The 17,568-nt window shown below is 39.7% G+C and overlaps 1 protein-coding gene across 2 annotated transcripts in view; it reads left to right on the top strand.

Annotated features, from left to right (window-relative positions):
* Positions 1–16,386, top strand: part of hif1an (hypoxia inducible factor 1 subunit alpha inhibitor) — a 124,708-nt gene extending 108,322 nt beyond the window's left edge. Inside the window, exons 3-8 of one of the 2 annotated variants that reach the window (XM_060854419.1) lie at positions 615–763; positions 4,086–4,231; positions 7,230–7,336; positions 10,523–10,586; positions 11,258–11,368; positions 12,573–16,386. In XM_060854419.1, coding sequence (XP_060710402.1) covers positions 615–763; positions 4,086–4,231; positions 7,230–7,336; positions 10,523–10,586; positions 11,258–11,368; positions 12,573–12,617 — 622 coding nt within the window. In that variant the 3' untranslated portion in view covers positions 12,618–16,386. The remainder of the gene's footprint in view (positions 1–614; positions 764–4,085; positions 4,232–7,229; positions 7,337–10,522; positions 10,587–11,257; positions 11,369–12,572) is intronic. The other variant, XM_060854420.1, reaches the window with a different exon arrangement.
* The last annotated feature ends 1,182 nt before the right edge of the window (positions 16,387–17,568 follow it).

The raw sequence follows: 17,568 nt of genomic DNA, 5'->3' as shown, positions 1-17,568 counted from the left end.
CAACTCTGGCAACATCCTTGTAAATCTTTTCTGAACCCTTTCAAGTTTCACAACATCGTTTCCAATAGCAGGAAGACCAGAATTGAACACACTATTCCAAAAGTCCTGTACAGCCACAACATGACCTTGCAACTTCTATAGTGACCAATAAAGGCAACTGTTCCAAATGCCTTTTTCAATACCCTGTTTATCTGCGACTCCACTTTCAAGGAACTGTGAACGCACACCCAAGGTCTCTTTGTTTAGCAGCATTCCCCAGCACCTTTCCATTAAATGTATAAGTCCTTCCCTGATTTGCCTAACCAAAATGCAGCACCTCACATTTATCTAAATTCAACTCCAAATGCCTCTCCTCAGCCCATTTGCCCAGCTGATCAAGGTCATGTTGAACTCTGAGGTAGCCTTCTTCGCTGTCCACTACACTACAAATTTTGGTGCCATCTGCAAACTTATTAACCACACCTCCAAAATCAAATCTAGATCATTTATATAAATGACAAAAAGCATTGGACCCAGCACTGAGCCTTGCAGCACACTCTTGTATCAAAATTTTGTATCAAACGCTCCTCCCTGTATTCCATATGATCTAACCTTCCCCCAACACTTCATTGCAGGTATTACTTACAACAAACACTGAATGACACGGTAGGGAAGAAGATTGTCATGGACTTCCTGGGTTTTAACTGGAACTGGATTAACAAGCAACAGACAAAGCGAAACTGGGGCCAGCTCACATCCAACTTGCTGCTTGTAGGAATGGAAGGTTGGTAGTCACCTTTTTCCAGGATCATTCATACTTGTGTATTAGCCTTCAACTTCTCAGATTCTTAAAAATTCTTTAATTCATTGACATGTCAGTTGTCCTAGTAATAAAACCTATTCACAATAATAAAATGCATCACTTTAAAAACCATGATGTTTTCATACTTTATTTAGGTACTGCTGAAGAAAAAAGGATGTGCAGTCCATATTTTTTTGTATTGCACTGATCAGGGCAAAACTCGTCAAGACAACACTGAAAGCTCTGCATAGTATTCATAATAAAGTAAACAAATAGATAATGCACATTGAACCTTTACAGAGGGGTGACTGCAAAATGATAAGGATTGGATTATGAGTATTGTATGGTAGATGGTATTCGAGAAGAATAAAAAGCTAGGCAAAAGTGAAGATGTTAATCAAGGGTCACATTGATGCAGTACTTCGAAATGGCCTTGATTCAAAAATTAGGATATAGAATCAGTTTGGATGGAGAAGAGGTGTAATATAGGTTGTGCTGCTCTAATGCGTGTTTTGTTAACATGTATTTGCTATAGCACGATTGACGAATTGGGAACACTTTCTCAAGCATGAAGTTTTAAATCCTTTTATTGGTGACAACACAATTCTGGCCCCATTAGTTTAAATGGTGCTGCTATCACTCAATTTTCTTATAACATGGGATTGCACGAGAATGGGACTCTATCGCATTATAGCAGAACTGACTGTAGAGAAAAAAAGTCATTAGTAGGAGTGGTCTACTGGTTCCTGATCAGTAACCACAATATAGGGCAGAATATACAAAAAAGAAATATTTGGTTCTTATGATAAAGGGGTGGCAATAATCATTGGTGACTCCAATCTATATATAAACTGATAAAATCAGATTGGCACTAGTGACCTAGATTGAGAGTTCACAGAATGCTTTTGAGAGAGTTTCTTAGAGCAACACATTCTGGGACCATCCAGAGAGCAGGTTGTAATGTGTTCAGTATTGTGTAAGTGATAGAATTAATAATGAGCACAGAGTAAAGCTACCCCATAAGCGAATGCAGTAATGATTGAATTTTACACCCAATTTGAAGGGAACAAGAGTGAGTCTATGACTAGTATTTTAAACCTGAATAAATGCAACCATGGGTGCATCAAAGCTAATCTAGCTGAAGTGAATTCGTGCATTAGGCTTGGGGATCGATCAATAGAGATGCAATGGCAACATTTAAAGACGTTTTTCAGAATATAGAATAAATATATTCTTACTATGAAGAATAATCCCAAAAGGAGGAACCACATATGAAGTTAACAAAAGAAGTTAAGGGAAAGCATCCAACAAGAGAAAAGCATATGTTTATTCGAAGATGAGTAGCAGGCCAGATAATTGAACAGAATGTAAAGAATGGCAGAAAATGACTAAAAGATCAATCAGGAGAAAGAAATTAAAGGACGAGAGGAAACTAATTAGATATGCAAAAACAGATTGAATTTCTGCAGGTATTTAAAGAGAACAATAACCAAAGTAAGTGATAGTCCTCTAGAGAGTAAGAATAGGGAGTTTATTATTAGATAAGAAGGAAATGGCAGATGAAAACTTAGAATATTTTGTCTCTGTCTTCACCTTGTAGGATACAGAAAGCATTCTAGCAACATCTGTAAATCAGGAACTGGGAGGGAGAGAGGAACTTAATGAAATTTTAATTGTGATGGAAATGGTACAAAGCAAACTGATGAAGCCACAGGCTGACAAGTTTCCAAGCAAGATGGACTTTATCCTAGAGTCTTAAGAGTGAGGTTGCTAATGCGGTATTAGGTGCGATGTTGATCATTTTCCAAAATTCCCTAAAATAAGGAAAGCTTCCATCAGACTGGAAAATGTGCAATAACAATTTCACCAGGAAGTATAATTGATGCCAACTCTTTAATTGCAAGTAGCTTATTTCAAATGATTTTTTTTGTCCCTAGTAAGCATAAGGAGCAGATAGGCAGCATCCAAGGAGCAGGAGAATCGACGTTTCGGGCATGAACCCTTCTTCAGGATTCTCCTGCTCCTTGGATGCTGCCTGACCTGCTGCGCTTTTCCAGTAACACATTTTCAGCTCTGACCTCCAGCATCTGCAGTCCTCACTTTCTCCTATAAGGAGCAGATAAACAACAATGGAACCTTTTTATTGGATTACTACTGCTTCTTCAAATAAAGTGATGAATTTCTCTTTTCTTAGGTCATTAGAGAAATACAGGTGAGCAAAGGCCATTCAAAGCTCAACCTAATTAAAGTTATCATTCTAGAAAGATCTCCACAGTTGCCCTATAGCAGCATCAAATTGAGTAGCTTGAGGCCTTTCATCTCTAAAATTCTGCCTAAATGTCCATGCCATGGGCTGATCACACTGCATCAAGAATTTCCAAACTATATTTGTGCTGTTTATTATATTCACACGGTTTAGTTTGTGAAGTCATGCAAACTAACATGATTTATCTTTTGTACAACATTTACTATATTACTTCATGACAGCTTTTAATTGGAAAACAGATACATAATGTGAAGAAAAGTGTGAAAAAGGTTTGGACTTAGGATGAAGAATTAGATGATAGTGCTTTTGGAGAGTTAGTATGGTTGTGATGGACTGAATGTTGGCCTCCTGTGCTGTAAGATTCTGTATGTCCACAACGCTAGAACACAAGTAAAGGAACTCCCATGCAAACTGTGCAATCATCTAGTGAGATAGCTTTTTCAAAACTGTATGATCCTTGGTCGCCCAAAACACAAAGCTGCCATTCAAGCACTGTAAGGAAGAGGTAATTGTAGTTAATTCTTAGCAAAAGAAGTAAAATGGTAAATATTGTATAAAAGATAAATCCACCACAAACTAAATTGTATGAATACAATAAAGGCAGACAGGTTTAAATAGCACAAATATAGTTTGGAAATTCTTGATGCAGTGTGATCAGCCCATGGCATGGACATTTAAGCAGAGTCGGAGAGATGAAAGACCTCAAACTACTCAATCTGATGTTGCAATGGGGCAACTGTGGGGATCTTTCTAGAACAATAATTTTAAGTTGGTCGAACTTTAAATGGCTTTTGTTTGCCTGTGCTTAACTCTAATCCTTTTATATAACTTGAAGCAACAGAGGGAATCCAAAAAAATGTTTGATTGTTGATTTGCTTGCTGCTGATGTTTACTTGACATAAAAAAAACATTTGAAGTAAACTACTTGGATTTAAAAGTGTGAGCGTCAGTTGTATTTCCTGGTGAAATTGGTGCATTTTTTTTCAGTCCACTTACTTAGATTACTACTCCTTTGCATTTCTCTTTCCTTTTTTCCAGGGAATGTCACACCAGCACACTATGATGAACAGCAGAACTTTTTTGCACAAATTAAAGGCTACAAACGTTGTATTCTCTTCCCACCTGATCAGTTTGATTGTTTATATCCATACCCAGTCCATCACCCGTGTGACAGACAGAGCCAGGTAAGACATCTTCTAATTGATCAATTTATTGGAAGTAATTGCGTGAAGTAGGCATTAAATTTTCCAAGATGAGCTGTTGTTCTTTCCATAGGAGTATAAGGAATAGGAGCAGGAATTCACCATTTGGTTTTCATGCTGTTCATGACCATGCTGTTCCTCGGTGATATGTTTTGAAGCATGGTGTCAGTATAGCCAAGTACACAGAGGATACCATTTCTATCTTCCCACCATTTTTGTCAACCCTTCAACTGTCTTTAAATTGTACGGTTCCTTTTCTAAAATCCAGTCCTGAGAGCACAGATTTCCTTCCAAATAAAGATTGAGTAAAACAAATCCATTGTTTTTAAATACCCTGAAGATCCCACCTACTCAATCTCACCCCTCACTGAGGCATGGTAGCCATCAGGTTTCTCTCACCATCAGTTGTCTCTCTGTAATGAGAGAGCAGCCCCATAGTCCTATGGGATAATGGCGATAGCTCCTTTCCTCACTCACAAAATCCATTTTCCAGCTACCATACCATCCCTCTTCCTGGCAGCTACCTGAGACCAAATTGACATGTTCACAGCCTTGGTGTCATATCTGCCTCTGAGATGACATCGTCATATACCTGTACCATCAGTAAGACAGCCTTTATCCACCTGCATAACATTACCCATATCATACCCCCCAACCCCCCTAACTTCATTTCCAGGCATTTGTTAATTATAAACTTGATTAATGCAATATGCTCTGGGCCAGCCTCAAATGTATAATAATGAGGTCATGCAAAACTATGTTCCTTATATATTAACTCACATTACATTCCATTCATCCAAACTGATTGCTGGTTAATGAGTACCTCAATTTTAATATTCCCACAGTTGTCAATAAATTCCTCCATGGCCTGTACCCTCCATATTACTATAGGCCTGTACCCTCCATATTACTATAGGCCTGTACCCTCCGTATTACTATAGGCCTGTACCCTCCGTATTACTATAGGCCTGTACCCTCCATATTACTATAGGCCTGTACCCTCCATATTACTATAGGCTGCCCCAGTTCTACAAAGCTCCAAAAATATGCAATCCTCCAAATGTAGAACATCGCCTATTTTAACGTTAGTGGTGTCCCGGCAATTGTCCAAGTCCTTATGGCTGTAATTCTTTATAATGCTCCTTCTTCCTTTAAGATAATCCTTAAGATCTACCCCTTTGGTCATCTCCCCATATATCATCCTGTTATTCAGAGATTTTGAAAGGGAATTGGATAGGCACCCAGAGGGGAGAAAGTTGCAGTCTTTTACAGAGAAATTCCAGAAGTGGGGTTTGCTGAATGTTCCTGTGTTACAGACCCGATGGGCCAAAATGGACAGTGTGTAACTATAAGTTGATAGGCAGAGGACAATCTAAACTCCTTGCAATAAATATGGCTATTTTGTTTCTAAAGGTTTTCACCCAGATCCCCTGGTTGCACACTAATCTACACCTACTGTATGGACAGTGCTGTATTAATTTGATGTAACCTGTTTGTTAATGAGAACGGCCAGGGAAATCTTAAAATTCCTATCCCCTGTGCTTTCCTCAGCAGCAGCAGTGAGGTAGAAAGGTTAGCTTATCTGCACTTCACACCGATTTTTGAGAGACTAATTTTTCATCAGAAAGGTCAAAGTCTTCTAACTTCATATTTCAGGGAGTTTGGATCCTTTTCTCAGTCAACAAAGCTGCCCTTTCATTCAATGCTGAATTGCTGAATCATAGAATCCCTGCAGTGTGGAAACAGGCCCTTCGGCCCAACAAGTGCACACTGATGCTCCGAAGAACAACCCACCCTGACTCATTCCCATACCCTATTATTCTATATTTACCCCTGACTAATACACCTAATCTACATATCCCTGAACACTATGGGCAATTTAGCATGGCCAATTCATCCTTCCTGCACATCTTTGGACTGTGGGAGGAAACCAGAGCACCAGAGGAAACCCATGCGGACACGGGGAGAATGTGCATATTCCATACAGTTGCCTGAGGTTGGAATCGAACCTGAGTCCCTGGTGCTGTGAGGCAGCAGTGCTAACCACTGAGCCACCGTGCCGCCCTGTGAGCTCATCCTAAGCATGGGAACAATTGAGGAATATGAATAACAGTGACACTCTGCTGAGGTCAAGTTTAAGACTTAATGCAACTCAGTTCTTTATCAGAATTCCCATATTCTATAAGACTAGAGAAGCAGTCAACTGTTGATACAAGAAAGCTTAGCTGGCTTTTTGACAAGAAAGCTGGAAAATGGAAAAAGTACAGACAATCTCATTTGTCTTTTGTACATCTGCTCAGTTCTTACATCTGAGTTCTAGGACAGCAGGAAGAAATATAAGCATGCGGGAAAAAAGACATCAAAGTGACTAAGTGTAAGAAACAAACAGAAAAATAAAAGCAATTGAAGAGCAGACAAATAGACTGAGCAGCACCAGAAAAAACAAGGTTGTGAGTAGTGCACACATTCAATCACATCAGAATGTTTCCTGAACAAGGAGATACCAAGAGAAGAAAGAAAGCTCTTTTATTTGGGCAAGACCAGCCAAAGCCGAGTGCAGCATTCAAATGCATGGCTTGCCTCGATGGTAGATAACTGCATTCATGCATAGAGTCATACAGCACAGAAACAGACCCTTCGCTCCAACTAGTCCATGCCATCCAAATTTCTGAAAGTAAACTAGTCCCACTTGCCCATATCCCTCTAAACCTTTCCGATTCATGTACCTATCCAAATGTATTTTAAAAGTTCTAACTGTATCTGCATCTACCACTTCCTTTGGCAGTTCATTCTATACATGAACACACTCTGTGTGAAACAGTTGCTTCTCTTTCAAGTTTTTCTCCTGTCACCATAAAACTTTGTCCCCTAGTTTTTTACTTCAGTGCAAATAGAAAACAAATATTCACCCATGCACAAGAAACTCTCTTTTCTTTACCTTGGTAATTGAAGTGGATTTTCTCTTTTGTTACCCATCCAGGTGGATTTTGAAAATCCAGATTATGAAAGGTTTCCTAATTTTAGGAACGTTGTTGGATATGAAACAGTGGTTGGACCTGGAGATGTATTGTACATCCCTATGTACTGGTAAGTAAACGTTAAAGTTAACATTCTTACAAGCTATTAGAGCAGATTTTGGTTGAAAAAGAAATTCATTATTGGATGCTAATTATTGGAAATTAAAGCAATATACAATATACTTTAATGTATCAGGCACAAATGGGAAGCAGAAACAACATATAATAATTCAAATCAAACATTTGCTCTACACGTTGGGTAAGCTGTTTTTGATGTGGAAGACTTTATATTTTCCCTACAATAGTGTTGGCAGGCACAGTAAGGATAACCTAAAAATGTGTCACCTTCATTCTGCTTGCAATCCTATGGTGAATTTCTTCAAGTGAATTGAAGCAGAATCAAATGATTTTAAAGAATAAAATCTACACCAGTTATAGTTAAGCAGAATAATTTATTAGATTAATCAATGAATATAAATGAACTAAACCAAACATAAACCATCATTCTCCCTACTAATCTTACAATGTAGTAACCAGTTAGTACATGGCAAGACTTAAATAAAGTGAATAGTTAATCTGTTTTGTTGATGTTGGTCGAGAGATAACCAGTGTACCGCAAGAAACTCCCTGCTTTTGTTGAAATGTTTCCATCTGGACCCTTGCATCCTCAGTAACTAGGTAGAATATCAGATGAAAGTCTCTCGTCATGATTGTCCTTCAGGCAGTGAAGCTTTCATTCAGTACTGATTGATTTATCAGATGAGCTCGGACTTTTTTCATTGGAGAAAAGGAGGAGGAGTGGGGACCTAATTGAGGTATACAAGATAATGTGAGGCATAGATAGAGTCGATAGCCAGAGACTATTTCCCAGGGCAGAAATGGCTAACATGAGGGGTCATAGTTTTAAGCTGGTTGGAGGCAAGTATAGAGGGAATGTCAGAGGCAGGTTCTTTACACAGAGAGCTGTGAGAGCATGGAATGCGTTGCCAGCAGCAGTTGTGGAAGAAAGGTCATTGGGGACATTTAAGAGACTGCTGGACATGCAGATGGTCACAGACATTTGAGGGTGCATACATGAGGATCAGTGGTCGGCACAACATGGTGGGCTGAAGGGCCTGTTCTGTGCTGTACTGTTCTATGTTCTATCAAGTCATGTTCTGATCTCCTGGAAGGAGCTTAAACTGGTTGGAAAATATTATTCAGCTTTCTGATGGTTGCTTTTGTTTTGTTATTTTAATTTTCACTTCTGTTTCCAGGCTGTCACAGGAATTTTGGTAATGTGTGTGGATTTTTAAAAAATATGTCGCTTGGACTCTTTAAGTAGCACTCAGCAGTGATAGATTTCTGCTTCTGAAAAATGGGCTGTGACTAGATAAGTGCTGAAAATGTGTTGCTGGAAAAGCGCAGCAGGTCAGGCAGCATCCAAGGAACAGGAAATTCGACGTTTCGAGCATAAGCCCTTCATCAGGAATGAGGAAAGTGTGTCCAGCAGGCTAAGATAAAAGGTAGGGAAGAGGGACTTGGGGGAGGGGCGATGGAGATGTGATAGGTGGAAGGCGGTCAAGGTGAGGGTGATAGGCCGGAGTAGGGTGGGGGCGGAGAGGTCAGGAAGAAGATTGCAGGTTAGGAAGGCGGTGCTGAGTTCAAGTTTTGATATGGCTAGGAAGAACTGTTTGTTTAGTGTATGGATTCTTCTGTGGATGAAGAATAGTAGAGTGACTAGATAAACCATGTTAGTCTGCAGAGTAGCAGGGTGAGGGACTGATTCTTTAACTGGTGCTGCCGCAGCTACAACCATTGGTAACATCAGAGCTGAATAATATACTCATGTGTAATAAAAACCTTTTTGCTTCAATTTCTGGTGTATTTGGGCAGAATTTTATATACCTATAGTGATGACATCAGTTTCCATTATTCCCCTGCTTCCTTTAGGCCTGCAAGATCTTCAACGGCTGCTGTTCCCAAGAATTTGATTGTGTGATTTTGCTGTGCTAAAGAGTGGAAAAGATTAGATGCATTCACATCTAGAATTATTTTTTAAAGAGCAGGTTCTCTCAAATTTATAATATGCTTAAGTGAGGGACAGACTAAGCCATAGATCTGCCTCGACATACTTTGGCAGTGGTCATAAGAGGGGAGATAAATTTCTACCCAACATTGGCTGCCAAAGGAATGGGAATTCCCCCCTTGTATATCCCTGCCCCTCCCCACCCTGTGGAGATTGGTGAAGCTCCAGCAATTAGTGTCATAAAGATGTACAGCACGGAAACAGACCCTTCAGTCCAACCCGTCCATGCCGACCAGATATCCCAACCCATTCTAGTCCCACCTGCCAGCACCCGGCCATTTTCCCTCCAAGCTCTTCCTATTCATATACTCATCCAGATGCCTCTTAAATGCTGCAATTGTACCAGCCTCCACCACTTCCTCTGGCAGCTCATTCCATACCCAGACCACCCTCTGAGTGAAAAGGTTGCCCCTTAGGTCCCTTTTATATCTTTCCCCTCTCACCCTAAACCTATGTCCTCCCCCACCCCAGGAAAATACTTTTTCTATTTATCCTATCCATGCCCCTCATGATTTTATAAACCTCTAAAAGGTCGCCCCTCAGCCTCCGAGGCTCCAGGGAAAACAGCCCTAGTCGAATCAACCTTTCCCTATAGTTCAAATCCTCCATCCCTGGCAATATCCTTGTAAATCTTTTCTGAACCTTTTCAAGTTTCACAACATCTTTCCGATAGGAAGGAAACCAGAATTGCACGCAATATTCCAACAGTGACCTAACCAATGTCCTGCACATCAGCAACATGATCTCCCAACTCCTGTACCCAATACTCTGACCAATAAAGGAAAGCATACCAAACACCTTCTTCACTATCCTATTTACCTTCGACTCCACTTTCAAGGAACTATGAACCTGCACTCCAAGGTCTCTTTGTTCAGTAACACTCCATAGGACCTTACCGTTAAGTGTATAAGTCCTGCTAAAATTTGCTTTCCCAAAATGCAGCTTAAGTATATCCAGCACTTCTGTATATCAGACAAGATAATGACTCAGATTCATTCTGGAGTCCAGCTGTGATCATGTCACTACCTGGCAACCTGATTTATAAAAATTGATCAGAATGACAAGTAACTTGGTTTTATGCAACATGAACAGGCAGCTAATTATAATAATTTATCCAACTCTAACAACGGTAATCTTTAACATTGTTCTAGATCAGTGCCCCAGAGTAATTATTTAATTTAATTACAGGTGGCATCATATTGAATCATTGCTTAATGGAGGAATCACTATTACTGTCAACTTCTGGTACAAGGTAAGTGTCGCAAGAGATCAATTTACATTCTTACGTTCAGTCATTTCAAGTCAAGTTCTTGAATATGTTGTGCCCTTCCAAATCTTTACTGATATTTCCAGGAATTCTTTCAGTCAGGTTCTGCCCCTTACCAAATTAGCTTGCATCAAAGTCACTGTGCCCTCCTCACCTTTCTGAACACAGCTGCAGCCTTTTACAGGGCTGGCCACACCATCCTTTTCCCAGCACCTCTCTGTTGTCCAGTTTGGTTGGACTGCTGTCACCTTGATCCATTGCATCGAAGAGACTGTATCAGTATACATTGTAATTGTTCAAGCAGAAATACCAGTAAAAACTGTTATTGTTTTTAATACAATGAAGAAGAAGAGGAGAGGACAGTTAAAATCTCTGTTGACTAACAGTTGAAACCAGCAATTATCAGATATTGATTGGTGTAAGCCATTCAAATGTTATATTTGTAAACTTAATGTATCAGTGAAATAATTTATTTTCATCAGGAGATGTGGGTCAGGTTCTTCTAACATGTTCTGCTGTTAAATCCACACAAATGCAGTGTACATGTAATATTTGAACTTTGAAGGATTTGTGATGTTTACAGGCATGCTAAATTTAATTTTCAAACAGCAGTGCAGTGGGGCAAAGCTGCTATTAATGTTCCTATTTATTTTAAGGGTGCACCAACTCCAAAGAGGATTGAGTATCCATTGAAATCCCATCAGAAGGTCGCAATTATGAGGAATATAGAAAAAATGCTGGGAGAAGCTCTAGGGGAGCCACAGGAGGTAAACCAGATGACACCTTCCAGCTAGTCCATGTATATCCTTAATAACTCAATGCAAATTAGTGTAGGCAGCATGAAACACAGTTAATGTAGGGATGCAATACAGCCAAGTGACCTGGTTTGTAGCCTTTAGTAACAAAATTCTGCTGCAACAGAAAATATCCATTGGTTTTATTCATTTTCAGGGTGTGGGAGTCACTGGCAAGGCCAGCATTTATTGTCCATATCTAATTTTCCTTGAAGATAGTGTTGAGCAGTCGTCTTGAATAGGGCTTTTTTCAGAGAGCAGTTAAAAGTCAACCAAAGCCAAAATATATAGGCCACACAAGCTAATTTCCTCACTTAAAAGACATTGGTGAACTAGGTCAATTTTTCCATCAGTCCAGTAGTACATTGTTTCCATTAAAGATATCCTTTGTTTTTTTTAATTCCAGGCTTATTTTCTGAACTAGATTTCAATTTCCCAGCTAATGTGGTAGGATTAGAAGTTTCGTTAGTCCAAACCTCTGGACGACAACATCAGTTTGTATTTACTGCAGTAAAACCCCACTAGCTGTTTCAAGGACACATTACAAAACAAAATGTGACACCAAGCTATACCCATTCAGACCAGACCTCACATAATTGCTCTTTCCAAATTATTTAGTCTTTTCCTATTTTTAACTCTGGTGGTGTCAGATGCTATGGGTCTTAGCCATTCACTGAAACTTCTCAACAGAAAACACCTGCAGTTACAATTACCTGCTCAGTGAGTGAAGCAAGAAGAAACTCGTGTTTACCTGAAATAGATAGAAAAAGTGACAACTTCCGAATGTCCTGATTTAACATTTTCATTTAAAAGATAGCACCTGTGATAGTGCATCTCTCCCTCAGTACTGTGTAGAGTTTCAGGCTCAGCTTGTTCTGAGATCCTGAAGTGGAGCTTGAACCTTCATCTTCTGACTTGTTCCCAACTTAAAAAGACACTCAAGCAAGTATAGAACAGCGCTACATTAATCAATGACTGAACAAGTAGCAAATATCACCATTAGTCTCAGAACAAGATTGGAAAACAGACTAACTGCAATGCAGAGTACATAACTTGCAAAGTTATTGTGCAGATGTGATTATAATCATACTTTGTACAATCACTCCAGCATATTGTGCAGGTTCCCATTTACTTGGGTGGTATTCTAAAACGAATTATTTATTTTATTCCTGGCTAGGTTGGGCCATTATTAAACATGATGATAAAAGGCCGATATGATTAACCGTCATCCTGTCGACGCTTTCTTGGAGTAAATGGCGCCGAGCAAATTGTACACGAGCATTACATGCCTGGACTGAATGCAGATGCAGGAAATTCTTCCTCTTGTTCAAAGCTGGCTGCCATTGATTGTTGAAGTGAATTTTTATATCCACCATCTGTGTGCCTGTCAGACAGAAGATTCTGAAAACTAAAGTCTGATATCAACTGATTGGCACATTGCCCTAGATGCATTATAGCACTGAGTGTGTATGTAGACCACATTCCACCAATTTGTATGGTTTTAAGTTTCTTTTTGAAACCGAAACTAAAATGAGCACTTTGTGCTGATTCTGTTGGAATGATGGTCTTGGGCTAAATGCTGTTGGTTTCCTTGTGTGACTCTTAAAAAAAATAAGAGAAGGCTCTTCCACAGTTGAGCCTAAAAATTGGCTACTTTTCATTTTAATAGCTCATAGTTCATGATCAATGCCTGTGACTTACACTGGTGTCTTAGAATACTTGGTTTGAAATGTTAACAGGTGGCAGTGGCGTACAGCACCCGAATTAAAACGCTGTCAACAATTTGGAGATGAGTCTCTGGTTGAAAGCCAGACTTTTATGTTTTACACAACATTCAGCAAGTGTTTGTGATCCAATACCAGTCTGTGTCCTAGCGATGTAATGCCACAGTATTGATTGTTATTCTGTTACCCAAATGGATCTTGTTGCTATTATGAGGGACAATATAATGAACGACATCACTTTAGGAACCCCTGGTTGCACTTCTATAATTTAGTCTTGGAGCATTCCAACATGTTCAGATGTTTTCCGTCTTTCACTGTCCGCGCTCTCTCTCTCCACCTTTATGTCTGTTTTTAGTCTGGCTGTCTTTCACTCTCCCTTCCTCTCTCTGTCTCTCCCTCTCCTCTGCGCGCTGCACTGTCTCCCCACTCTATTATCTGACCCTGAGCAGCACTTTGTAAGAATGCGTTTTCAGTTTTAATAAGAGACCTTATACAAAACCTGACAGTAACAGTGCTTGGTGGAGGTTTAATATCACATTCTGTATCATAATGTCAGCTTCAAATCAAAAAACAAACTGCCTGTAAACTGTCAATCCTAAATCGTAGACAGCCCTGCTTAACTTCCCACCTGAACAATCTGAAAATCAAATAAAAAGCAAAACACTGTAGATGCTGGAAATCTGATCAAAACACAAAGAACATTGCATTCAGCAGCTCAGAGAACATTTTGGAGCAAACAGACCAGATGTTTTCAAAACCAAAAACACCTCTTATGTTGTTCTATTAAATGTGAAGTAATCTTCTTCACTTCCCACCTAATTATCTTTGCCTAGAGGTAACTCATTTCAAGTTCCTTCCAACTACCCTGCTAGAGGGCATCACATCATTTACTGCTCAGTATATCCCAGCAAGTTACTCAGTCTGTTGAAGCACTCATGCTCTTAGTTATGATCGCATTAATGAGAGAATTTCTAAAATCTAAATCTCCTTTTTTCTCATTAACTATATATATGTCTTTTACTCAAGGAAGGAGATGGAATGAGAATTTGTTTCTTCCTTTGCCAATAATAGAGTGCACCTTGGTAGTGTAATAAGAATATTAAATATCACTTTTTCATCATCTGCTGCTAAGTTAAACATACCTACAGTCTGAGTGCTACCTCTTGGAAATACAGTAAGAATCCAGGGTGTGGAATTCTGTCTTAGGTAGGACATCAGGAAGGAGACGAAAGGCTGCTCTTGTGTATCTTTTATCAGCCACTGCATAATCAGAAACCAAGTAAACAAGTGGGTGCAGCTGAGACCATTTTAAAATCTAAAACTAAAAAGTGTTACTTAAATTTGCTTCTTATGGTTTGGTTTGTTTTAGTCTGTTCCCAGTGGAAGAAAATCAGACCCTGTCCCATTCCCCCATTCCATCTCTCTCCTTCCTTACAATGTCATTGCTGAGGATCAGCTACTAGAGTTGAGTGACTCTTCTTTTGATGCCTCCTCCCTCCTTCTCTATGTAATCCATGAGGTTGATAGCAGAATTGTGAATTTTTATCTATTGGGAAAGGTTGAACAAGCTAGAATTTTTCTCTCTGTAGGAAAAAAAAAGTTAAGAAGTGATATCTATAATTGCCACGAGGTCTTGTAAGGGAGACCTAGAGAAGATGGGAGAGCAAAACTAGGGAGTAATACATATAAGATATTCATGTATTAATCCAATAAAACTTACTTGTCCCAAGTGTTGAGACTGTTGAGCTTGCAGACACATGGTGATTTTGAGGGAAGTATTTTAAGTACCTAAGAGAGCAAAGGAGGCAGAAAGATCAGCCAAGGTGGAAGAAAGCTGCTGTGATCAGGAACTCGCCAAACAAGGAAGTGGAGCCCCTCATCCTGTGACATTTGTGGGCTTGTGATGTTACTGACTCAGCTTGATAGGCCACACTGAGGGGTCCTTGATCAGATCGATCAGGATTAAATACTTTGCTCACTGCAGCCCTGTCAGATTGTCTGTGAGGAGCTATAGACACAACTGGTTGAATCAATCTGTGGCTGAACACTTCTGTAATTGGACATCTCTCGACAGCAACAAAGTGGAAAAGCTTTTCTTCTTTTAAACTAGTATGTGGCCTTAGACAGTTTCCTTTCTGACTCACAACAAAAGCACTTTGAGATTTTCCATCTGCCATCTCATCAGAAACCAACAGCGTTTTTACTTTAACTGCCTTTGTGCCAGCAAATTACTGTTGGTCCTGCCTTGTGAAAGAAGCTAGCAGTGTTGGTGGAGAGACAGAGAGAATGGATGACAGAACATTTCTCACTGTCTCACATACGACAAATATCTTGATGCTGAAGCAGGTGTGAACTGTGGATAGTTAGCCTTTCAAAGATTTCTCATTTGAAAGCTTTTTATGATGTTTTCTTTGGGTGAAATGTAACAGTCCCTGATTTTGTGCATGGCTACTGACTTTTTGTTTTTTGCCCTGTAAGTGACAAACATGGGACTGTATTTTGGCCTTGATGGTTTTCGTGATTGTGAGCAAAACAATTTTTTTTTTAACAATGTGGATGTAGTCTCAGACAAGAACACAAAAGGAGCAGTTTATCAAAAGATTTATTTTTCAAAACTATGACTGTTATATGTTGGTCTGTAACTTCAGAAGGGATTGGTGTACTCCGTCATGGAACCACATAAAGAAATTCGCTGAGTGACAAACCCTTCATTCTAAGACTGAAACGTCCTGTACCAGACACATTTCAATTCTGATGTACCGTCAGTATTCCCCCATTAGACAGTGCTGAATGGTTACTATCCTTAAAATTATTATCCCTTTGTGAAAAACAGTGATCAATTTTTGGAAGTAACACAGGTGAATTGGAAGGTCAAAGTATACACCATCTCATTTATATTTTGTGGGATTTTTGTTTTAAGCATTTCCTGGAGAAAGTATTGGATTCACAAGCAGCGAGTGACCTTGATCAGTGATTTTAAAGCAGGGTTTTGGGAAAATCTTCAGCTAAACTGTTTTATTTCTCTCTGTTCCCACCAAACCCCCCCACCCCCCCCCCACCCCCCCCCCCCAACACACACAATACACACACACACACACACACACACACACTTGCGTTTCATAAGCCTAACAATAATAATCTTAATTAACGTCTGGTATATATACCTGACATGTATAATTTAAATCCCTGTACAAAATGTTCCAAGTCAACATGTTTTTAAAGCCCGCTGTTTTGCTGTAATTCTGTTAATGATATGTGTGTAAATTGTCCAAGATATAAAATATTGAAGATTAATATTGGCTGTTTTAATTGTTAAAATCAACTGGTATGATGGTAAACCATTCAGATTGTTTGAATCCCAGCCTTTGCTGAGCTTGTTGATTGAGCTGGGACCTGATGCATTCATAGGGTATAGAGCACTGCAGCACAGGAATGGGCCCTTCAGTGCACGATGCTGTGCCTAACATGACGCCAAATTAAACTAATCCCTTCTGGTTTCCCTTGGTTCATATCCTTCCATTCCTTGTACCTGCCTCCATCACCACCCAGTGATTCAGATCAAACAACGAATTCAGTTCATGGAATTCCACTGTCCAATTTGCCTTTTTATAAAGAAATTCCCTTACTGGCCAATGGATGGCAAGGCCTGAGTTTGAAATTGCTATTTGCAATCAAGTGCCTTCTAATAAAGAAGTGAGCAGGCTAAAGGAGTGAGGAGCCAGACGGAATGGTCACAATATTGGAGAAGGGCCCACAGGCCACACCAACTCAGTTGAATGTGAGCAAGCTGCCCCACAAGGCAGTGGAACCAAGAGGGCAGGACTCATTACTTTCATTCTCGGCCTCAACATTAAGCTGGTTGAAATCTAAGCTCAGCGCAACCTGATGGACAGGTTGGCACCACTCGGAACAATTAGTAACAGGCTCCTCCTGGTCATTAATGTCAAAGCTGACGTGCTTCAAGAGGAGTTTCAGAGTGGCCTGGACTTGTATCAGTGACACATATGAACACTAGAGGAATTATGTTAGGAATGACTCCAGATTCAGTGGGAGAACCAGCGAACAAATGCTACTCTGAACCCAGCTCCACAAGCATTTGGATGATATTCTAGCAGAATCAACTTCAATGAACTGGACACTCAAATAGTGCCTCCCATCAGATCTTGTTTGCTCAACCCTCAAATTGCCAAGATTCTAGGAGAGGACAAAGAAAACACTTCAAAGAGGAAAAAATTATTAAATACAAATATTTCTTCTGTTGGTGGGATATAGTTTCATAACTTTGAACACTTCTGTAATTGGGCATCCCTCGAAAGCAAAAAAATGGAAAGACTTTCCTTCTTTTAAATTAGTATGTGGCCCTACACAGTTTCCTTACACAAATGTCCAATCAATTATTGGAGCCATTGTAATGGAGCCGTACCATGTCTTCATTCCAAGATCTATTCT

This window comes from Hemiscyllium ocellatum, chromosome 43 (assembly GCF_020745735.1).
Source record: "Hemiscyllium ocellatum isolate sHemOce1 chromosome 43, sHemOce1.pat.X.cur, whole genome shotgun sequence".
Lineage (NCBI taxonomy): Eukaryota > Metazoa > Chordata > Chondrichthyes > Orectolobiformes > Hemiscylliidae > Hemiscyllium > Hemiscyllium ocellatum.
This window is presented reverse-complemented; position numbering and strand designations above follow the sequence as displayed.